The following is a 22,133-nucleotide window of genomic DNA, read 5'->3' on the forward strand; positions in this document are numbered from 1 at the left end:
ACACACCCTTAAATCCTATTAAATACCCCATTATACCCCAATATTCACGCAGAAACCCACTAATTCCTCCAAATACCGAATTCCTTCGCCTCAAACCGTTGAACGAAGTCTCCTTTGTGCCTCTGACACATCAGCGACCGCGACCGCAGGTCTGATATCCTCCAATATCTCTCCCGAAGTACCGATAGCCCATAACCTACGACTATCCGGGTCGCGCATCAGTAAGGCGGGGATGGGCCCGCCTAGTCCCGGCCAGGGTGCGTGGATCGGGTTGAACGTCGAGCTGTAGCTCTACAGAATAAGATTCAATAAGAGTGTTATAGGGAGGGCTGAGAGAAAGAACTTGGAGAAAAGGATACGCACAGAGTTGTCTTTAGGGTTAGCAATAGGCGCAATTTCGTGCACGACAGCGTTAGTCTTTGGCGATACTGCGTAGAAGCGCCGGCGGACTTGAATGGCCTTTCTTCCTCTTTCCTTTCCTCCCCCTGGTGCTCGTGCTCGAACGAGTCCTGCTTCCGAGTCCGCTGTCTGCGCAGGAGAAGTACTAGGCTCTCGAGAACCAGCCCGGACATCCAAATTTCTAAGCTCCCTCTTCGTCTTTGCTCCCGCTGCCGTCGTCCGACTGGGCACTACTACAACAGCTCCTTTCTGACGTATCGCCAGTCCACCGACGCTTGCCCGCTGCTGAATACCCAGACTCCCAGCTCGATGTCGGGTACCACCCCAATTGGCACTGGCAGCAGCTACCGTCGTCGAACTCGACAATGCGCGAGGCGCCGGGCCTCCGCATGCTACTGCTTTTGATCCTGTTGCTGTAGCTCGGATCGGGGTGCTTCTTCTCCTTCGTATAAGTTCTTCGGTTCTGATTGGGGTATTATTCTCGTTTGAGATATCTGATTCCTCGTTTCTGGCATTCTCGTCAGTCACTGTAAAGCTCTCAATTGTTGTATCGCCATCCTAGATGATAAGAAATCCCGCATCGTCAGCCAATTTGTTGCTGCTTGATCAAGGTATCATAAATAGGGGTGGGCGCTTACCCGGTGGCTGTGCATTTCCTTGAACTCGTTCGCCATGTCGAAGTCCTCCAACGCCTAAAGATCGCTGCGCCGTCAACAGGCAGGAAGAAGAAGAAAAAAAAACCCTACGTCCCATTACGCATCCCGCTCCTTTTTAAACCCCCTCTCTCATCCATCCATCCATCCATCCATCCATTTCGTGCTTACGCCACCCCCGATATCGAATATTGCCAGTATGTCCCACTGGTACAATTGCAATTGCAACCCCACCAAAGGCATTATGCGTGTACTAGTAACGAAACCCGCTCTCGGGGCAACCATTGAAACCAATCTCTCGTGCTCGTGGCGACCAGCCCAGCCACTCCTTAAACCCTTACCTGTGGCATCAATTTGAAAGTGGCACAATGACGCAGTCGACTTGGCTTTTACCATGACATACATACATGCACGATTCAGCTAAAGAATTCAAGTTTGTGAACTGTGGCTTTGAATAATGTTGCACCCATGACAACAAAGGGCCTGGTACGTTGGCGTGTTTTGAGTGGCATGCGCAGCTAGGGTTTGGATGGTATCGTGCTCACGCGTCTGCTTCGTTTCAAGTCAGCGTTTTGGTAATGAAAGACTGTGCATGGATTACCTCACTGTGTGGCCATGTATCGGGGGATCATGTACCTTGACCAACGGACATAAGTAACTGGCGAGAGATTTGAATGACGCACAATTTTGCTTGCTATCCGTTATTGTGACGTCCGACTAACCTTCAAGGGGGAAAAAACTGTGTCCTTCGGACTGACAGTTTGCGCACCAAAAGCGCGCGAGGGTAGCGCGAGAATTTGATGCGCCTCCCAAACGGCGCCTTAAAAGATAGGGGCTCGACGGTCTCAGAGCGGACGCGGAACACTTCCCCTCCAACTTCGGAGACGGAACAGGGGGGCCTGGGTCTATGCCGAGTGCGCAATTTAACCCCCAGAAAAGAAGAGAAGGACGATCGAAGAAGCTCTTCGTCGGTGGAGTCTTCGTCAGCTTATCCAATCCGACAGATAGGTCACAAGTGCACAAGCACCTGACGCCTGAGGAAAGGAAAGAACCCACTTCCTTCTTGCTCCCGCACGCCCAACTCGGAACGTACCACTCAAACAAACACATCGCCCCTATTCGTATTATAGTCTCACCAAAACTAGCAATGGTCAAAGTAACTCTCAACGGGCAAACCCTCGCCGAATCCAACGAGACGATCCAGTAGAGGGGAACCACTACTTCCCTCCATCCTCAATCAACAAATCCTTGTTCACCAAATCTGATACTTCGTACGTCTCCCTCCCTCTCTTTCCTTCCAAGATACCCAACTGACGACTCCCCACTCCCCTACTTTTGGTCTTTGGCGACTCCACAACTCAATCTGAAGAACCTACTGTGGTTGGAAAGGGTAAGTGATTGCCTCGGGTTCTTGGAACATGGAAGACTGATGAGACGCCCCACATGCACAGAGACGCCTCGTACTACAACGCCAACATCGACGGCAAGACGCACACTGACGTAGCATGGTACTACCCCAAGACCATCACCGACCGCGCGAAGCAGATCGAGAATTACGTCGCATTTTACAAGGTCAGTTGGTCGTTTGATCCCTTTTCCTCCCCGTGGAAAGTTTATCATGGATTCCCGGTGCAGAATAAAGTGACCATCGAGGATTGATGAGGAGCGAGCGAGGGTCTTGAACTGGATTTAAAGAAGAGATGGTCTTGGACGGAATGGACGAGACGACGAACAAAGTATTCCCTTGAAGTTGAACCTGCGCTAGTGTACATTGCTGTTATACACAAACAGAAACACAGAGGGCAATCGAGATAAAGTCTAGGTGACTTCTTATCTCTTATCCGTCCAAACGTAGCGGTACCATGGGTGCGTCGGCAGCGAAAAGTCGTCGAAAGGCGTGGCGTAGCTTAGAAGGGAGCTTGTCCGGCAAACGACTGTTGCGTGATCGAGATGTTGCGAGCGGGAGCGAGGAAAGCGAGAAGGTCCGACCCAGGGAACGGTACTTCCTTTCGTTGCCTTTATTGCAAGGTCATAAGTCCATCCCCTCCAGCCAAAAAAGACGTAAAAAGACACTTACAATTCACGTACTATATTGTATCCGCCAAAGAGTAACGGCACAAAACACGAACGTTCGTCGAAAGCATCAGTGACTGTGATGTGATCGGCGGAAAAGGAAAAACATACCTCGAATGATGAAATTGGACAGGACGGCGAAAAAGAGGGCGACGCTGAGCAAGACGGGGCCAAGGAGTGCGTCTGGGTTTTTTGGTAAACGTTTGAAACGGTGAGATGGGAATGCGGGTGAATCAGGACGCACCGAAATGCCCTGGGTCTCGTCGACGAATCATGGTTATACGGTGTTGGTAGATAGCGTAGCCGTAGATCTGTTCAAGGGTTAGAGAGAATGCAAGAGGGGACGTTGACAACGTACAATCGTGCAAACGCTGATACCAGCGTAAACCAAAGCAAAGTTTCTGGCAATGTCGTCGTTGGAGGCGTTAAACAACGCAACCGACAGGGCAGCAAGCAGCATCGCCTGGTTCAACCACGATATCCACGCTACAAAACCAGGAATCAGAAAATACCCTCAACCAAACGGTCGCACACGACACCTACTCCGCTCATTCGCAAACCAAACCTTGCCCTCCACTTTGACCGAAGTGGGCACCTTTTTCGGTACTCGAACCTGGGGCGGGACAGAGTTGATAGCATGGTAGTCGCGGATAGCCGGTCGTTGGCCTTCCTCGGTTTCGTCTGTCGTTGGGATGTTGTCTGCTCTGAGGTAGCGGGCGGGCCGTTTGAGGCGGGGGAGGCTGGCGAGGGCGCTAGGGGAGAACGGCAACAAAGCAGCTTGCCACGACCTGCGGATTAGCGAGCGCGACCTAGAACGCAGACCTTGCGGCGAGGGACTTGTCTCGACGTCGGATGCGTCATTTCCAATCGATGACGAAGCCATATTGAAAGGGTCGGGCAAGAACGATGAACAGGAGCGGCTTGAAGCTCGCAATGGTGAGAGAAGCCAGAGCAGCCCGGAGTCTTTCCATTTCCAGAACTCGCTCCGGAGTACGGGAAAGCTCCGGAGTTGTCCGGACCGAAGGGTCTGGAACCGAGTGATGTCATTTGGCATTTACTAGAAGGCTCGAGTAACTCCCGGGCGCGGTGCTAGCAAGACAGTTAAAACAAACAAGAGCGACACCACACCTTGACTGTACTTTCTTTCTCTCCCCAACGATTATACGAGTAACAAACGAAAATGGGTGTAGACTATTACAAACTACTAGGTGTTGGCAGGGATGCTTCGGAGGAGGAGATCAAGAAGGCGTATAAGAAGATGGTGAGTCTGCTTCGATTCCTTTCGTGGTTTCATATCGATATCGTGCTCACGAGACTGCTCGTATAGGCCTTGAAATGGCATCCCGACAGGAATAAAAATTCTGAAGAGGCAACCAAGAAATTCAAAGAGGTGAGTGGTACCCCTTCATAACCACACGGACATCCCGGGATGCTCATGCTAGATGTTCATAGATCTCAGAAGCCTTCGAAGTCCTCAGCGATAAGCAAAAACGGACAATATACGACCAGTTTGGCGAGGAGGGCTTGAAGGGCGGACGGGGGCCGTCGCCTGGCGCAGGTGGGCCGGGAAGCGGAGGTTTCTCTGGGTTCAGCGGGTTCCCCGGAGGTGGAGGCACGACGTTCACATTCACCTCTAGCGGACCAGGGGGCGGATTCAGCAGCTTCAACCCCTCAGATCCCAACAAAATCTTCGCGTAAGTATTACACTTTATCTCCCTCCGACATACAATACTCACTCTTCTCCAGCGACATCTTCGGAAGCACAGGTCTCTTCGGTATGGGTGGTATGGGCGGAATGGGTGGAATGGGCGGAATGGGCGGGAGCAGACCAGGCAGCGGACGCCGCAGCACCAACGTCTACGACTCGGACGACGACATGGACGGGCCCACCTTCTCCTTCGGCGGCATGCCCGGCGGGATCCCCCGCCGCCCAGGCCCAACCCGCACCTCCTCAGACTTTGGCCGCACCCACCAACAACAACCCGACAAACCCCCCGAAATCACCAAACCACTCAAAGTCTCATTAAAAGACCTCTACAACGGGACGACGAAGCATTTGAAAGTCGGCCGTAAACTGTTGAACGGCACGACGGAGGAAAAGGTGTTGGCGATTGAGATCCATCCTGGGTGGAAGAGTGGGACCAAGATCAGGTTCCCCAAGGCGGGGAATGAGGTGCCACCGACGGGTGAGGCGCAGGATTTGGTGTTTGTGGTGGAGGAGAAACCCGATGATGTGTTTACGAGGGAAGGCGACGACCTCGTTGCCAAGGTCAAACTACCGCTCGTGGAGGCGCTCACTGGACCTCCGAGCACCGTGACGAAACACACCAAGACGCTCGATATGCTGGACGGGAGGAAGCTGCAGGTGGCGGTTCCGATGGGCGTTGTGAAGCCCAACCAGAGAAGTGTGGTGACGGGTGAGGGTATGCCTGTGCGCAAAGACGGCCAGGTGCGGAGAAAGGGCGATTTGATCGTGCAGTGGGACGTAGAGTTCCCTGATCGGTTAACGCCGTCGCAGAAGGAGGGCATACGCAGGATTCTGACTGGCTCGTCGTAAACTCTAAAGCTCATAGACGCTAGACTCCGCCACCCGTTCCATTCATTTCGCTTTCCGTTGCATTTGTAATATAGTTTTCTGCTGCACCGAAAGGACGTTTGGATAGTTTTCCTCTGTTGTATTATTATACTGCCATGGTAGATTTTTTTTTCTCGTGAACGATGTACATTCGGATGAGAGTGCGAATGGAATCTGCACCTCCAATTAGGCGCGCGTCTATTTCAAGAGAAGGTGGAGCCCCGCGCCGTCATATCGCCTTCCAAACCGCGCTGATGAACCGTCAAGCGTTTGAGTGATTCTTTAACTGAAGCCTTGAAGCAAAAGGGATCACAGCTGTATATAGGACAGGGGTAGAAATCGGGATGAATTGAATCCCGCAACAAGCGCCAGAGTCGGTCCTCGCGCCCCGTGGCTTCGTCAATTCAGTGAGTCAAAAGCCAAGTCTTCTAATCAGGGGTTCTAAACACGTAAACGCGTCGACGCGTATAAATCGCGCTCGCCTTCGTAACCGTTCGGCGCACACACCTTTCACTTTCACACCCACGGTTCTGAACCCGTGCACTCTAGTCTCTGGCTGCCTCTACCAGTGCACGCTGATCGTAGACCCCGCGCTGACCATCTAACCACCGACCAGGCTCCTCTCGACGTACCCGCCGTAAACACAAACTTAAATGACGCGCACCTCAGCCATCCCGCTCACCTACATGCTCTTTTTCGGGGTATATGAGCCACTCATGGGGATCCTGTGTTTTGCTGGTAGCCTCATGTACGTCTCCTACCATTCCACATACCTTCTCAAACTGCCATCTTACTCCGTCCGACAATGCATAACTGATACTCTACTATGCGATTAGAGACCCAGTCCAATTCCACAACTCTCAAGCACCCTGCCAGTGGCCGTCCACCACCACCACCACCGCCAGTACCGCCGCCGCTAGTAGTATAACTAATCCTCCCCCACCCACCACACTCCCACTCGCTACTAGAATCACAGTAACCCTCCTCGGGCATACCTCCTCCCTCCTGGGCCTCGTCAGCTTCTTCGTGCTGTGGACAGCGCGTACGCAGTTGTCCAGAAGGCCGTTGTTGTTGAAGTATCAGGAGAAAGTGGTGAAATCGGTTCTGTGGCCGTTGTTGTTTGGGGATTTCTTTCGTTTGGGGTGTTGGGTTGTTGTGTTGAGGGAGTTTGGTGCTTTACGGGAGTTTGGTGGGTGGGATGGGGTCGTTCAGGGTGTTGCGACCGGGAAGGGGATGGAGGGTGTAGTGCGGGCGTTTGAGGAGCTGAACACGAAAGTGAACTTGGTAGGGATGATGATGAGTGTTGTGACGCTCGTACCGAGGGTGTTGTGGTTCTTGGGTGTGGGGCGGTATGTGCATCGGAGGGATGGGAAGGGTGTGGTTGACAAGGAGGAGTGAATTGTCACGCGCACTGAGGAGTAAGTCGGAGGGTTGGAATCGTGGCTGGGAGAGGTGGGGTTGGGAGGGGTCGGGATTGGAGTCGTCGGTGATGATGGGATTAGAGTTCACTCAACCACTGGCAGCCAGTTATCGCATTGCTTTTCAAGTTGTACTGTGATGGCGCGTTACGACCTGTTTGTTGTCCTTCTTTGCGTGTACGTTCCCATCTCCACTATGCGGACTCTAGAATCTCGAATCAACTCTAAAAATCGAGTCCGAGTCGATACTCGACTGAGGCTACAGCTTTCCGTCAATTCCATTCACGGCTTTTCACAGCATTTTGCGGACGACTGCCTCATGGTCTGCCTCCGCTCCGATTCCAAGTTTCAAAGCCATGGCACTAAGTACAAGTAGCCTACTTGAGGCTATTCACGCCACTGTAAATGAAGGAGGCTGCTACGCAGCCTACGCCGCAGCTCCATTGTCCGACTCCCTCTTAGTACACCAGAAGAAAGCAGTTTCTAGTGGAGGCCATGTCGTTCAGCGAGTACATACATACCTTTCTTCCCGAGCAATCCCCCTGGGTGTTTGGCTTGCTCCCGTCTTAAGTTGGTCCTGTGTGTAAAACTGAGCTAATAACGGTTTGCTTTGAACTTTTAGGCTTGGGGAAAGGGGCAGAGGTGTACGCGGATACGGGATATTGCTACGTTTGGTGTTTAGGTACAGGCCTTTAGGTGCGTCTATTCTCTCATTCCCTGCACCCTTTCCAGAGATGTATTTACTGTCGACTAACCGCGATGTGCACGATGTGATTTCAAAGAGGTCTTGAAGATGATGGCGATGATTCAGAACCCGAGCTCAGAGCTCTCGTTGAAGGTTCCTTCTTCGCCTTCCTATTGTGCAAGCGAGGGAAAGAGAAGGGAAGTTTTGAAGGGAGGCCACTGCTCGCTGAAGGACTTGGCTGAGGAAGAGAGGAAGAGGAAGGGGGAGGTGGTCAGGTTCGGTTCTCGTTGCCTACATCGATACAACACGTGCACTAGGCTGTTTCTCTAAAAATACATACACGATTCTATATATGTATTATCGTGCCCAATGTTCAAAAAGAGATACCATGCTAAGGCGCTAAACGCGTCCTTCGAGTTCACGACGCGTTTAAGAGCGTGACAACCTAAATCACCGCGTCGCAGCGCTCACGTGGCGTGACCACTTCGCAGATCGTGACATCAGCAATCTGGATCGCAACAGGGGCCAGCCGTATTCGTACTCATCATCATCACTCGCTGCGCACTGTCATCACCTTCCGTCTTTCTGTCTTAAGTACTATCCACCGCCAATCCCACCCCAGCTAACCCACAAGTGACTCTCGTCACCGTATCCTCATCCTTCTCCAAAGCCACCCAATAGAAGAAGAAGAAGGAGCACCACCACAAACGACGAAAGATGGCCGACCTAGTCGACTCGATGCTCGACCTAATGCGTCGTCTCCCGCCGACGCGCACCGAGGAGAACGTCGCCACGCTCGTCGACCTCTGCCCTGAATACGCTGACGACCTCCTGGGCAGCGTCGACCAGCCGCTGTTGGTCAAGATGGATAAAGCGACGGGGAGGGAGTATTTGGCTTGTGATTATAATCGGGATGGGGAGAGTTATAGGTGAGGATTCGTTCGTTCATTTGGTGGTTCGATGTTTGGGGGGTTGGAGGAGGGGAGAGATGGGGTTGGGTGTTTTGAGTGCAGAGCTATAATGCCATATACTATTCGTTGCCTTACTTACCTTCTCTTCGATGGAGATAATCCTAATCTTCCAACCCAATCTAACCTACCTACCAACTCACCCACCCACCCACACCTTCTACCACAGATCACCCTGGTCAAACGACTACGACCCCCCAATCGAAGACGGCACCGTCCCCTCCGTCAAACTGCGCAAACTCGAGATCGCGGCCAACGAAGCCTTTGATACGTATCGGGAGCTCTACTTTGAGGGAGGTGTGTCAAGTGTGTATTTGTGGGATTTGGAGGATGGAGGGTTTGCGGGTGTTGTGCTTATGAAGAAGAGTGAGTGGTTATTTGATTTTTGGTTTTAGTTTTGGGTTTTGGGTTTCGGGATTGGAGTCTGGCGTTTGCGGTTGGGTGGATAGGATTTATGGGCGCTGGGTGATAGTCCAATGTGTTTGGTGGATTAGACGGTCGTTGATTTAGACATTTGCGTGTGGATTTTGGGGTGATGGATTGGCTGGCTGGTTTTGGCAATGTTGAAATGGGTTTGAGCGCTGAGGATGGGTAAGGATCGGCATGGAGTTGGGAGATACTGATGGACGTCGACGTCAATCCATCCTTCCCTTCTACCCGCAATGCTGATCCCCTCATCTCCTCATTCCTGCCTCTTCGGATAACATACCACACTGCACGACGCAGCCATGGATACTGGATGCTAACTAACATCATTCATTCTATTCCTATTCACATAGCTCTCACTCCGTCAACGGCGAACGAACCCGCAGGCAGCTGGGACTCGATACACGTCTTCGAGACGGCTGAACGAGGCCGCCAAGCGCATTACAAGCTTACATCCACCATCATGCTCCAGCTCACCACACAGAGCGGGACTGAGAAGGAAAAAGTGAAAGAGAAGGAGTTGAAGGAAGGCGGTGGAGGTGTTAGTGAGAAAGTGAAGGGACCAGACGGCCTGAAGAGCGATGGCGAGGTGACACTGAGCGGTAGTATGACACGACAGGTGTGTGTTCTTTGTTCCCCTTCCTTGTGTTTAGATGGAAGACGAGAATTCATGCGTGTGTGTTTGTGCAGACGGAACAAGACTGGCCTATCCACGATGCTTCTTCGCACATAACGAACACGGGCAAGATGATCGAGGAGATGGAGATCAAGATGAGAGGTTTGCTGCAAGAGGTATGTCTGGTCTTAATCATCTCGATTGCCGGCTTCGCGCTGATCGCTATCCCGCAGGTGTACTTTGGGAAGACGAGGGATATCGTGTATGATCTTCGAAGCGTGGATGATTTGGAGAAGGCGAGGCGTCAAAAGGAGCTGCAGAAGGAGCTTGTTGGGTTTATTAAACGGTGAAATATATTTCGCGTATGTAGTTTGTGTATTAGCGAATATGAGAAACGTGTGTGTCCCGGAAATAGCGGTTGTATCGACCTCCCGGGAATGGTGGTGGTGGTGGTGGTACTGCATTTCATCAAGTGATCTTCAATCGAACTGCGATCTTCATGCCAAGAAGTGTTGGTGCTTGACGACGGACGAGGCGATGGGAATTATCTTCTTCCTGCGAGAACGGCATCGGCGATGGGGTTGGAGTGAATGGTAACCTTGGCCGATGTCAATGATAGCGTATGGATGGGGCGGACATATGGCGACTTACCCCTGTCAGCTTAATCTCCTGCAGCGGTCTGTTCTTGTTGTTGACTGGGACGCGTTCGATAGCGTCGAGTGTGTCGTGTCCGTCGATGACCTTGCCAAAGATAGTGTTGCTACCATCAAGGTGGGGTTGCTTGGCGTATGTGATGAAGAATTGCGACTTGTTCGTGTCACGCCCCGAATTAGCCATTGCGACTACCCCTCGGGCATTAAACTGGTCAATTGAGGCGGATCATCAGCGCTAGTATCGAAGAGAAGAAGGGTAACAGCGACAACAACGCACTTTGAGCGTTGACCTGATCTCGTCCTCGAACGGCGCGCCCCAGATGCTCTGCCCATTCTTGCCTGTACCTGTTGGATCCCCGGTCTGGACGATGAACCCCTTGATGTTTCGATGGAATATGCAGTTGTTGTAGTACCCGCTCGCACAGAGTGCCAGGAAGTTCTGGGCTTGGGGCGGTTAGAAAAACAAATGGCTTCGCGTATGGTGATTAGCCGTTCAATTCGTACCTCTGCGGTTTTGGGCACTGCCTCGCAGAAAACTTCAATCTATTAGGGGGTGGACGTTAGTGTGACTTTAAGTGGGACTAAGGTGAGTGACAGTAGAGATAGCTTAGTTACCTTGATATCACCGAGGGAAGTGTGCAGCGTTACCGACTGTCATTGAACGGTGTGGTTAGTCCATTGGCGGGTGGAAGAAGGTGGGGAAAGGACAGTACCATTTTGGGGGCTCGGCTGGATTTGGCAATGGGAGGAATTGGAAGAGATGTGATCGTGACTTGTGTGATGTCACGCGTTGATGGGATTGATGCACGGGAAACGGGCGAGTGAAACGGGGCTGAACTGGGATATTTGTGGATTGCGCAGAATAAATCAAATCAAAAAACTACCCCGAGGGTTACTCGCTCTTCCCATCGCTTGTCTGTGAACTCCCATCTTCTTCTTCCCGCTTGCGAGCTGTGCACCGCCCCTGTCCCCCCGCACCCCTTGAACGTTACAGGCAAGCCATGCGCACACCGTCGCTGTACAGCCAGGACGACCCCATCTCCGCCGCCCTCAAGCCCTCGCCGACAGAGACCGAGCTTGAGCGTCAGGCGCGCCTCGAGGCTGAGGCTGAGGCGAAGAGGATTTCGGAGCAGATTGACGATGACCTGAGGGAGGAGAGGGAGCGTCTCAAGCGTCGCAAGGGCGATGTCAAGGTGCGCACAGCGTTTCCAGGGCTCCGGGTAGCCGTCGGTGGTACAATACTGACGCTCGTGTGTGTGTGTGCGGTTTAGTTGCTGTTACTCGGTCAGGCGGAGAGTGGGAAATCGACGCTGCAGAAGCAGTTCCAGCTGATGTATAAACCGAATTCACTTGACCAGGAGCGCGCATCCTGGACGACGGTCATCTATTTCAACGTTGTTCATTCGCTGAAGCATATCTTATCGACGCTGGACGTTTGGGAGGACTCGTTGGACGGTGCGGATGTAAACTATGACGACTCGGCACGCCGGACGAATGGTCAGTTGCAACCCACCTTTCGTTCTTTCTAACGCTCATGAGACTGGGCTGCAGGTTCGACAACGCCGAGAGACGAGTCGGCCGACGGGCCCAAGAACAATGCTGTTCAGATCGCCAATTTGCGGAGAAGATTATCACCTCTGATCGCCACGGACGAGCAGCTGGCGAACCGGCTAACAGGCGGTATCACGGTCTCGGGGTCTGGCAAGGGTTCGGTCTATGTGCGATCAGGGTGGCAGGCGCGGACGATTGAGAATGCTTTGGGCAAGGTGCGGAGGCGCCCGTCGGGGGAGGAGAAGAAGAGTCAGGAGGGGCTTGTGCATGAGCACCAAGACCCGCTGGTGCAGGAAGTCGGGAGGATGCTCCAGCTTTGCGAATCTGATATCCAGGAATTGTGGAATCACCCCACCGTCAAGGGTCTCATGGCCAAACGCAAACTCAAGCTCGACGAGTGGTCGGAATTGTGAGCTCGGACCTCTATCCCCCCTCACCGGACTAGGCTGACTCGGCTCGCATCTTAGCTTCCTCCGAGATATACATCGTGTTGCTGCACCGGATTACATCCCAACGACCGGTGCGCCCGAACGACCTGTCTGCTAAGCGCATATACTTACTCGGTAGTAATGCATGTTCTCACCAGATGACATTCTCCATGCGCGAGTGCAGACGATGGGAGTAGCTGAGCACACCTTCGATGTCAATCTCCATGGCAAAACCGTCACATGGCATCTCTACGACGTCGGCGGTGCGCGGGGCCAGAGGCATACATGGGTACCCTACTTCGATGATGCGAATGCTATCATCTTCGTCGCACCTGTTAGTGCGTTTGATCAGGTATGTGTTGTTTGGGATCCTGTTTATCAGCGCTCATTTTTGCTGTTTCTGTATAGTACCTGGAAGAAGATCCTCGGACAAATAGGATTGACGATTCGCTGCAACTTTTTACCCAAATTTGTTCGAATGCGTTGTTGAAGAACGTTCACTTGGTGTTGTTCCTTAGTGCGTACATATCCCTTACGCTTTCTCCGGGGCGCCTGTGCTAATCTTGTCCGTTCTGTAGATAAGACGGATCTCCTTAAGGCCAAGCTCGAAAAAGGTCTCAAAGTGAAGAAATAGTACGTCTCTTTCATCCGCACTATTTTCTCTTATCACCATTCCGAAGAACAACATCTTCATCATCTTACGAACACCCCGCTCTCTGACTGACGTGACTGACGTTTCCGTCGCTGCTTTTTTGATTGATAGTATCACTTCCTTCGGTGACCGCTCCAACGATTATGACACGGTGGTCCAGTATTTCCGGGCGCACTTCCTGCAAGTGCATAGAAAGAATAATGAGAATAGGAGGGTCTTGTATACGCATTTTACGAGTGTTGTTGTGAGTATCCTTTTCTCTTTGTCTCCTCGCTCTTCCTTTACTGTTCTTTTACACTTTTCTTCTGCGACTGGACGCATGTAACTGACGCCGTCTGATTATATAGGACACGAAAACGACACAACGCATAATTGGCAATGGTATGTCGAGATCTGGATATTTTGTTTTGATGATCGAGGGTGAAGTGAGATGCTGACTCGCCTTCTTTTTTACTCGTTTTCAGTCCGAGATTCTATCTTTAGGGGGTACCTCCAGTCGGCTGCACTTGTGTAGACGGACGACAAACCTGTTTTCGTTCGTTCGTCTTTTTGGCTGTTTGGTCGGTTTTCTTATCAATTTTTTGTCTGGCTCTTTCTGGCTGGTTTTTGCTGGCTGGGGCGGGCCTGGTTATTATTGCCTGGCTGGTCGTGTGTTCTCTTTCGTTGTCATCCGTCGTATGTTGTGTTGTGTTGTCTTTTTTATTCGCCCCGCTTGTCCTCGATCCCAACCTCGCTTTCGCGCACCACTTTTATTTTATTATTCTTTTCTGTTGTCGATTGTCAAACCTTTTTTATTAATCGTTTCTTGATGTTGTTGTAAATATGCATTGGTCCGCGACTTCCCCCTCCTACCACCCTTCGACCTACTACCCTCCATCCTCCGTCCTCTGCTTTTCGTCTGCACGCTCATACGTCTGTTTTTAACCGTCCCATGTCCACACCCACGCCCTTCCTCATCCATACCCCTCATCCATCCCTTTAACTAACCCCATCCGACTCCACAAACACGCAAAAATGATCCTCGGCCGATTGGCCTCACTCCTCCCTATCATCCCTCCCACCCCATCCCCTCCCTCCCAACCTCTTGTTACTTATGTTAATGTCCTTTTTTGTTATGCCCAGTTGGTGTCGAAGCTTGAACTTGAAATCCTGTAACTTATTATTATTACTTGTACAATTTTTGGTTGCTTTAGTGGCGATTAATTAATGGATTGCTGTTATTTTTGGTGTGGTTTGGACGGTATTGAGTGTAAGATGGGTTGGAACTTGGGGAGTGGGGTAGGAGATGAGGCGCAAGGACCACCAACCGATCGCGACGAGCCACGACTTGGTATTGATATTGATATCTCTTGCATCGGATTTCAGGCCTCGGGCCTCAGGTACAAGCTACCGATTAACCACGGTTTAGATGGCATGAAAAAGTACTATAACGTATGGGCGCTAGCGCCCAAACTCCCGGGCCTTGTATAGTCGCGAATCATGATCAGAAAAGGGATTGATTGCAATGGGCACTGAGGGTGATGGATGGGTAAGGGCGTGTTATGGGTATCTCAGTGTTTTGAGACAACAGTTGGCTGGTTGGAGGGCTAAGGGCTTCATACCAAGGGTATACATGATATGTTTCCCTGCATTGGATAAGCGCTCGTTGGGGGGATTTTCCAGCGCCCGTGTGTTGTGTGGGCTTGCAGGATCGTGTTACAAAGATAATGGTGTGTATTCGGTACTGCCACCACTGGTAGTGTGAGGTGTTTACTGTGTGCGCACTTCAAGTTGGTTCTGAGAGAATTCAAGTTCGACATGCGATACAATTGCGATCTGGTATCAGAAGGGAGGAGATCTAATCTGATACGTACACCGACTGTTTCAAGAATATTACAAGAATGACTCCAGGGTACCCGAAGTACCCTGCCGAAGCCTAAGACTGTTCGTGAGTCATATAGTATACTATGCATGCTTAGAGACGACTTTGAATTCGAAGTTCGCGGAGCGTATGGTATACTCCGACTCGGCTGGAAGTCGTAGCCTGTCGAAAGATCGAAAGAAATGAGTCGTGTGGTTGACCAGAGGGTTCGTGATATCCATCCATAAGTGCCATACTACGCAATAGAGTTCTTTTACTTCTCTTCGGACTGAATGGTTGTCTTTTGCTTCTCTTCGGGATGAATGGTTGTTCTGTGTTGAATCTTTTCGGCTAGATGCATGTTTTAAGTTCGGCCTGGTGAGAGAGAGAGCCGGGAGAAGAGGGGGAAGGTATGGGCAGTGATAACCGTTGGCCGAACTGTTAACTATTGGCCGAACGGCGATGGTAGATTTGTGGGGGCTCAGGTGTGGTAGGTGATCAACCCTTACTACGTATACTGCGGCTGTTTGCATGGTTGCATTGGCATTCGTGGAAGCACTGGGGGAGCTCCCACTCTAACATTTCGAAATGTATGCAAGTGGAGGCTGGCACACGACGAGAACGATAGGTCATCCGAGATACATACGAGATCAGTGAACTGTCGAGGGTTTGACAGTTCTTCTCCCTTCACATTCTAACCTTACCATAGTTCCCACTTCGACAACTCAATCCTGCTAGTAATACTATCACCTCTGAAAAGGCTAACTTCGAATTCTGCAGATCCTGATGTGTGGATGTACACGGTGCATATGTGTGCGTGGAGTAGCCTTAAGATTGGATGGGTGTGTATCCGATATTTGTCCGTTGCGAGTGTCGTTAGGGAGTTGGGAGTGGTAGCCATCAAGTAAGTGGCTATGGGAGGTGTGTAGGGATTTGCATACCGGGGTAAGTGTAATAGGGACTGGGTGTGGAGAGCTCTGGCCCCTGGACCATTCGACGACTTCCGATGAAGGTTTGTTGTGGTCGATTCAGAAAGAATGAATCCCACAAAGGTATCGGTACTCAGATCCTTCTGGCGAGTAAACTCTTGCATGGGAAGCTTTCGAAGAATGGACACCCCAATAAGCGTTAATGAAAGCCTAAGTCGAGGATGGTTGCTAGGTCGGGCGCGGTACCGGCTCTGAGTCAATCTTTAGAGCTGAGTCTAAGTCCGCTCTGGGGGAGCTTAGAGAGCGATGGTGGCAGGGTGTGAACGTAGGCAATCGCCGCCGCCAATCCTTCAAACCAAAGTACTGTTCACATATTGAACTTTGAAGGGTGCTGCTTCCTAATCTTGACCTCGTGATTTCGTAGATAAGCGCCGAACTGATGTCAGCGCGTAAATCCTTGTTAATCCCCAAATTGCCTTGTCTCTGGGGTAGCTTGGGCCTTTTAGGCTTGGGTAGGGACCCAGAGCAGTCCTGATGGGGAATAGGCCGTGGTATGGAATGACGAACGTCCATTCAATTTCGAAAACTCGTGCGTGGACCGTCGGGATGGTGTAAGCTTTGTTTTTGTCCCATGATGCCAGTCATTCGACCACAATCATTGTCCTTTGCCTCAGAGGTTCCCTGTCTCCTCACCTTCAGTGCGCTTAAACGCGCCTTGGACAGGGGGGCATGAATGGATATTGGCGCGTCGCCTGGGGAGGCCAATTTTCTCCGAAGCCGAGCGACGGATCAAGGAACGGGTCACACGAAAACGCGTTCACGTGGGAGAATGCCCTCGTGGACAAACAAGAAGCCAAACAAAGAATTCGAACAGTGTGATGGGCCACTTGGGCATTGTCCAGCGAATCCAATTGCAACCAAACTTAACTGTGGCATTGCGCTCGATGGTCCATTTTCTTTCCTTTCTCCAGACCAATACCATCTAAATCAACATGGTGAGCTTCTACGCCTCTGTAAATCGATTTTCCGATGGTAATTTCGACGATTTCTAGGAGAGTAACGAGCGCAACACAGGAATTACTTCAGAGACCAAAAAGAGAGTTTTAGAGTTATGGAGCAACCATCCAGATGTTATCTGGACGCCCGAGGGCGAGCCGACAATCCCAGCCGACGCGCTTAAGGGCGTTATCCACGGATTCAACCCAGACGGCTCGTCGCTGATGACCCCAGTCGAAGAGGCCATGCTCGACGCACTTCTCCGAGATAACCCTGGCATGAACTGCACACCCACTATGATTCTCGAATTCATTGCCCAACGCGCGAAAGCCAGTCCAAAAGAGTCACCAGAAAACAACGACAGCGACAAACCACTACCGCCACCCCCAGAAGACGCTATGCAGCAGCATTTGCTACGGGATTCGCCAGACCAGCTCGATGAGCTCGATTTGACAATGACAATGACGCCCAGTGACCACGGAGGATTCAGCCGACCTCCGTCAAGAGGCCCGCCACCCACGCCATCCTCTGCCAAAACCATGTTTGATACCGACCGGAGGCAACGGTCGACACCGCTAACTGCACCATCGAGTTGGACCGTCAAACGGCCAACACCTGCTGCCCGCCGCAAGAGCGACGCTGGCCACCGAAGTGACAGTGACGTGCGTCTCTTTGAGTTCAATCTACCGAATGTTCTGTTCTGACAGTTGAGTATAGTCTGGACTCCCTCCGTCGGCATTCCGACGCAGCACAAGCCGAACAGGCGGGAGTCGAAGTCGCGCCCCGTCCAACCCTACGTCGCCCATGTCCTCTTCCAACCTCGATTTGAATACCTTCTCGCCAATATCATCGTCCAGCAGCTTCTCGCGGCCTCCCTCCCGCCAACACTCTGCATCCAACTCTGGCGCCTTTGCATCGCTGCACTTTGGTGCCCCAGATGATCACGGCTATTCTTCGTCGGAGGACGCGATTGACTATAGCAGTCATCATAGGGCTCCAAATCCTTCTCCGGAGCGATACCCGGGAGATATGAATACCGTGCCAATCCCTCGTGAAGAGGGCGATTCGGACGACGAGGAGTCTGTTCTTGGGCTTGTACATGACCGCGATTATCGACCTTCGGACGCGTCAATGGCCGACTATGAGCGATTAGAAGCGCTGCAGAAAGTCAACAGTGACCTTCAGAAGAAGTGCATGGAGGCGGAGGAGATGCTGCATCGAAAGGTAGCGGAGCACGAGCAGGATTATATCGATTGGGAAAGCCAGTTGGAGCAGCTACGAGCTGAGCTGAGCGCGGCTAAGAGGGAAGAGAAGGAGTTGAGGGCGAAAGATGTTTGTCATGTTTTCTTTGTCAAGTATCCCGATGCTAACGTACTTTTCCAGAGGCAAAACAATACGCAAATTGCAGCACTTGAACAGGAAGTTGTCCGGGTCACCAAGTTGTTGGAGCAATCCAAGGCGACATACACGAGCCTTCAGAGGCAATACCAGGAGCAGTGCGGTAAGAAGCCTGGATTTTGTCGTCCCACTCGACCACTTTTCTGACGGGAAACTCAGCGAGCTCTGAACGATACCGCAATGACTTGCGCGAGCGCGAAGAATATATCCGCAATTTGAAGGAAACGGTCGCGCTGAACGACCTGGACAAGGAGCGGTCCGAGAAGGAGCGAGGCCTTCTTGAAGAGCGGATAACAGCCCTCGAGTTGGACCTCCAAAACGCACAGACCGTCTATACTGAGTTGGAGGACCAGAAGCAGGAGAACTTGATGCTCAAGGAGACCATCGATCGCATGCGATTCGATATGGATGAATTGAGGCACACATTAACGACTACCAGCAACTCCAATAGTTCTGCTTCGAGTACAGCTGGTTCTATCAGCAAGAGTCTCGGTGCTGAGCTGGCGGGCAAGCTCAAGGAGCATAGCTGGGAGGAAGAAGAGGAAGACGACACGGGCGCCGAGTCTACTGCCAGTACTGATACGCTTGTCATCGAGGAGGAAGAATTGACGGAGGGAGAGGAGGAGGATGTGATTCGGACGATCATCACTCGTAAAAAGAGGGTGCGTATCGACTTTTCGTTCAGTGAGAAGTTTAGCTCATCGACCGATTTTACAGAAAGTGCCGAGTAAGGCCATCGAGAGATACCAACACCGGGAATTCGAAGAGGCCAAGGAATACTCTGATATGGGTATCCAGTACGACCCTACCTTGTTCTCCATCAGCCGGACAGCCCAGACCATGCCTGAGCCCAAGATCATCCGAGCCTCCTTCAGCACTCAAACTGAACTTCCACCCGTCGTCGAGTTTAGTGTACAGACTGACGTGGAGGAGCAACCTCAGAAGGTGACCATGGAGATGGAGATTCAGACTGATATCCCTGAAGAGGAGGAGGTTTCGCGGTCGCCCTCACCTACCAACGCCCAGCTCGACAGCATGGCATCGAGCGAATCAACCATCATCCCGCCCACTCCTCGCCAGGTGCCAAACAGGACTCTCGGTTTGGACGACGAGCCGTCTGCCTCCTCATCCTCCGACCAGCCTCCTGCCTATCACGACCACAACTGGACTGTTGTTTCCGATGTCCTCAAGAAGTGGCACGCTGGCGCCAAGATCCCTATCCCTGCTGATGGAGGTGTGGAGGGCGGAGCTGTCAGCGAAGACCTCGTCGAGGAATGGAAGGCCCTGAAGGATGAGCTCGGGGTGGAGTGCATGGTCATCGACAAGATGATCGAGAACTCAAAGGTCGTACCCAGTACGAACGGCGATGGTGAAGGCGGACGCAAAGGTAAAAACAAGCGCCGCAGTCGGTTCTACAACATCTACAATACGTATGTCTTCGGGAACGACTCGTCAGAAGGATCGTCGAAACCACCCACCACGATCTCGCTTGTCACGTCGCTGGCCACCCAGGCGGCTCTCATCGCCGGTGCTGGTGCGCTGGTGGTTCTTGCGCTCACCCCCTACATCGCACCGCACTACTCAATTCCCGGTGGACCTGTTTACTATGATCGTGCGGCGTGGACGAGTTTCAATACCCTATCCGCTGCGGGGGAGGGGTTTGGCTTTGGTCTACGAGGAGGGTATGGAGGCGGTGATGGGACCGAGGCCGTTTGGAAGGTGTTGGGTAGGGTTGGAGGTGGCGCTGCGAGGATGGCTAGGGGTTGGCCTACATAGGCTGTGATGAACGACTGACTTCCCTCTCCTTTTTAGAGGTTTCGGTTTTTGAGACTACATCTCGACTGTTCGCAAGACATTGCATCACAACAACCCTCACTCAGCCATTTTTTCGTCCTCGCTATGCCCCATATGCCACTGCGACCCTCCTATGCCGACGACAACAAACATTCTATGCTTCATTCATCATGCCAACCTTTTCTCCTTCTTTTCTTTCGTCTATATGCACGCATGCTCTTGCCGCAACGCAACATCTTTGGACACTCTCGCATCGCCCTCGGACATTGTTTTTGCAACGCACCACTCACTCATCGTATACCCCTCACTGCAATCATCCCCTGCTTCATCGACTTTACTACTCTACCGTCAGCTCGACCGATTTTCCCTACACTGTACCCGCGGCACGCGTACCCTCGTCGCTCGAAGGACAGGATTGGTTTCGACCCCGCTGGAATATCGAATGGAATTCGGGTAATTCATCGACTCGTTCGATGCTCGTTATGACAACGAGTGTTATCTTTATAGTATACCAGTATATTTATCCCTTCTCTTCCTTTCCTCTTCTTTCTCTTCTTTTAATTATACGCCCGCTCATGGGAGCAGCTTCTATCTATCGATCTAACGTTTATTTCTTCCTTTATGTTTGAGTATTTTATTCTCCACGTTTCCTTTCCGCTTCTCTTTTTCTTCATATGCTTTAAGTCTTCTCGCTTACCTTCCAATCAAAGAATTCCCTTCAATCATGTTTTTGGCGCATTCAAGTTGCACTAGGATACGCTTTCATCCTTTGACCCACTTTTCTTGGCCCTTCTATCTCGGTAATCGTTCGCCGCGTTCTCCTTTGCTTGTCCTTGTCTTACCTTAAGCGCGCGATTAGGTTCTCTTGGTTTGGGGTTGCATTTTGAATCCTTGTTATGTTGTGCTATATGTGTATTCTAATGTACAAGATGGATTGGTTCACCGAGAGGTGTGCTCGTTTTGCGAGTGCGGTTAGTTGAGGATGTGAGGGATGTCAGGTACCTACATAGGGTGAGGCTGGTAGGCTGTTTCGTATCCCATCCGCCTTTCCGGCGTTGCATTGCCCGGGTCTCCGTCATGACAGGAACTGAGACTCGGCGCGATGATCACTTAGCGCCCGTTGGCGCCCAGACTGCGACGGATCAAGCCAGATTGACATGGTTCGCCTTTCGAATAGATTAATTCCCAAGGTAGTAGTACTTGCAACTCGGCAAGTGGTATTTCCGCCGGCTAGCCCCTGAGTAGGGCTAAGGACGTGGCGCGTCAGGACCAGGGTTCAATTACTTACCCCGAAACTCCAAACTGTTACCTCTCTTCCAGCTCTCTGGACTGCAGTACAGTACTGCTCGGAAGTTCGGCCGATCGCACTGCCGTCCGCCTTTCTCATTTCTCCTATTTGACGGAATCTGCTTGGTACTAGTAGCCTCTTCCCAACGTTCTCGCCAACACCCTAATAGAGAGGGACCTTCTGGGCCATGTGGGACGATGGTCATCTCATTCATATCGCAATTCTTCTTTCTACGAAGTTGCCAATCATGGACCTCCACTTATCAACACAAACCGGGACATACAGAGAAAGAGAAGTCGTGGGGGTTGCAAAAGTCGGAGTTGACGTTGCACTTCCAGCTAAGGACTTTGTAGGCAAGCGGGTGCATCCATTGTGTCGGTGCCTTACCTTCGAATTCGACCGTCACTGAGTTCCAAACAGGTGAAGAGAATGGAACCTATTGGTGTGGCTTTTTTTGATGGGGTCCTAGTTGGAATCTGTTGGAACCTGTTGGAATTCGGAGGCGCCCATGAAGTTACTGGTTCCCCACAATGCGAGTGTTCTGGAAAAGTCTTGTTTTTCTGTTTGGCGGTTTTGTGATGTGCGCGGGATCTGGAGCATTCGAACGTGTGACACCATTGGAGATTGGGCTCCTGGAGGTGCGGAGAAGCTCCCTGAACTTTCTTTACTGGTAATAGAATTGTGCGAGCCTCGTGGATGCGATTAGCGTTCTATAGGCTGGCTAGCCCGCTAGAATGTATTGCCTTTGGCCCGTGACTGGTCAGCAGCTCGCGGGCGCCTCCTGCTCGGTA

General features: G+C 51.7%; 10 protein-coding genes across 10 annotated transcripts; 7 read left to right on the plus strand and 3 right to left on the minus strand.

Moving 5' to 3' along the window:
- Window positions 1-90: 90 nt before the first annotated feature.
- Window positions 91-1,073, minus strand: CC1G_07863 (hypothetical protein; the record flags this gene model as incomplete). Its single annotated transcript, XM_001838620.1, has 3 exons — window positions 91-291; window positions 364-957; window positions 1,038-1,073. The coding sequence occupies 3 exons, from the start codon at window positions 1,071-1,073 to the stop codon at window positions 91-93; spliced, it is 831 nt and encodes a 276-aa protein (XP_001838672.1).
- Window positions 1,074-2,495: 1,422 nt separating this feature from the next.
- Window positions 2,496-2,711, plus strand: CC1G_07864 (hypothetical protein; the record flags this gene model as incomplete). The annotated part of the gene is made up of 2 exons (XM_001838621.1): window positions 2,496-2,624; window positions 2,688-2,711. 2 exons carry the CDS (start codon window positions 2,496-2,498, stop codon window positions 2,709-2,711), a joined length of 153 nt encoding a protein of 50 aa, XP_001838673.1.
- Window positions 2,712-2,916: 205 nt separating this feature from the next.
- Window positions 2,917-4,008, minus strand: CC1G_07865 (hypothetical protein; the record flags this gene model as incomplete). The annotated part of the gene is made up of 6 exons (XM_001838622.2): window positions 2,917-3,068; window positions 3,130-3,139; window positions 3,237-3,308; window positions 3,370-3,436; window positions 3,484-3,611; window positions 3,669-4,008. The coding sequence occupies 6 exons, from the start codon at window positions 4,006-4,008 to the stop codon at window positions 2,960-2,962; spliced, it is 726 nt and encodes a 241-aa protein (XP_001838674.1). The 3' UTR covers window positions 2,917-2,959.
- A 297-nt stretch (window positions 4,009-4,305) lies between these two features.
- CC1G_07866 (DnaJ protein) lies at window positions 4,306-5,682 on the plus strand (the record flags this gene model as incomplete). Its single annotated transcript, XM_001838623.1, has 4 exons — window positions 4,306-4,386; window positions 4,453-4,515; window positions 4,578-4,819; window positions 4,872-5,682. The coding sequence occupies 4 exons, from the start codon at window positions 4,306-4,308 to the stop codon at window positions 5,680-5,682; spliced, it is 1,197 nt and encodes a 398-aa protein (XP_001838675.1).
- Window positions 5,683-6,353: 671 nt separating this feature from the next.
- On the plus strand, window positions 6,354-7,098 carry CC1G_07867 (hypothetical protein; the record flags this gene model as incomplete). The annotated part of the gene is made up of 2 exons (XM_001838624.2): window positions 6,354-6,448; window positions 6,537-7,098. The coding sequence occupies 2 exons, from the start codon at window positions 6,354-6,356 to the stop codon at window positions 7,096-7,098; spliced, it is 657 nt and encodes a 218-aa protein (XP_001838676.2).
- A 376-nt stretch (window positions 7,099-7,474) lies between these two features.
- On the plus strand, window positions 7,475-8,045 carry CC1G_07868 (hypothetical protein; the record flags this gene model as incomplete). Its single annotated transcript, XM_001838625.2, has 3 exons — window positions 7,475-7,697; window positions 7,741-7,762; window positions 7,901-8,045. 3 exons carry the CDS (start codon window positions 7,475-7,477, stop codon window positions 8,043-8,045), a joined length of 390 nt encoding a protein of 129 aa, XP_001838677.2.
- A 341-nt stretch (window positions 8,046-8,386) lies between these two features.
- CC1G_07869 (f-actin capping protein beta subunit) lies at window positions 8,387-10,163 on the plus strand (the record flags this gene model as incomplete). Its single annotated transcript, XM_001838626.2, has 5 exons — window positions 8,387-8,732; window positions 8,941-9,137; window positions 9,551-9,816; window positions 9,888-9,989; window positions 10,047-10,163. The coding sequence occupies exons 1-5, from the start codon at window positions 8,521-8,523 to the stop codon at window positions 10,161-10,163; spliced, it is 894 nt and encodes a 297-aa protein (XP_001838678.1). The 5' UTR covers window positions 8,387-8,520.
- Window positions 10,164-10,422: 259 nt separating this feature from the next.
- Window positions 10,423-11,182, minus strand: CC1G_07870 (peptidyl-prolyl cis-trans isomerase-like 3; the record flags this gene model as incomplete). Its single annotated transcript, XM_001838627.2, has 5 exons — window positions 10,423-10,674; window positions 10,744-10,905; window positions 10,971-11,009; window positions 11,082-11,117; window positions 11,180-11,182. The coding sequence occupies 5 exons, from the start codon at window positions 11,180-11,182 to the stop codon at window positions 10,423-10,425; spliced, it is 492 nt and encodes a 163-aa protein (XP_001838679.2).
- A 285-nt stretch (window positions 11,183-11,467) lies between these two features.
- On the plus strand, window positions 11,468-13,079 carry CC1G_07871 (guanine nucleotide-binding protein alpha-1 subunit; the record flags this gene model as incomplete). Its single annotated transcript, XM_001838628.1, has 7 exons — window positions 11,468-11,659; window positions 11,738-11,963; window positions 12,018-12,426; window positions 12,485-12,537; window positions 12,604-12,797; window positions 12,854-12,962; window positions 13,024-13,079. 7 exons carry the CDS (start codon window positions 11,468-11,470, stop codon window positions 13,077-13,079), a joined length of 1,239 nt encoding a protein of 412 aa, XP_001838680.1.
- Window positions 13,080-16,858: 3,779 nt separating this feature from the next.
- CC1G_07873 (hypothetical protein) lies at window positions 16,859-20,036 on the plus strand (the record flags this gene model as incomplete). The annotated part of the gene is made up of 5 exons (XM_001838630.1): window positions 16,859-16,861; window positions 16,919-17,524; window positions 17,580-18,363; window positions 18,420-18,922; window positions 18,978-20,036. 5 exons carry the CDS (start codon window positions 16,859-16,861, stop codon window positions 20,034-20,036), a joined length of 2,955 nt encoding a protein of 984 aa, XP_001838682.1.
- Between the last annotated feature and the right edge of the window lie 2,097 nt (window positions 20,037-22,133).

Source organism: Coprinopsis cinerea (assembly GCF_000182895.1).
Source record: "Coprinopsis cinerea okayama7#130 chromosome 4 map unlocalized cont3.4, whole genome shotgun sequence".
Lineage (NCBI taxonomy): Eukaryota > Fungi > Basidiomycota > Agaricomycetes > Agaricales > Psathyrellaceae > Coprinopsis > Coprinopsis cinerea.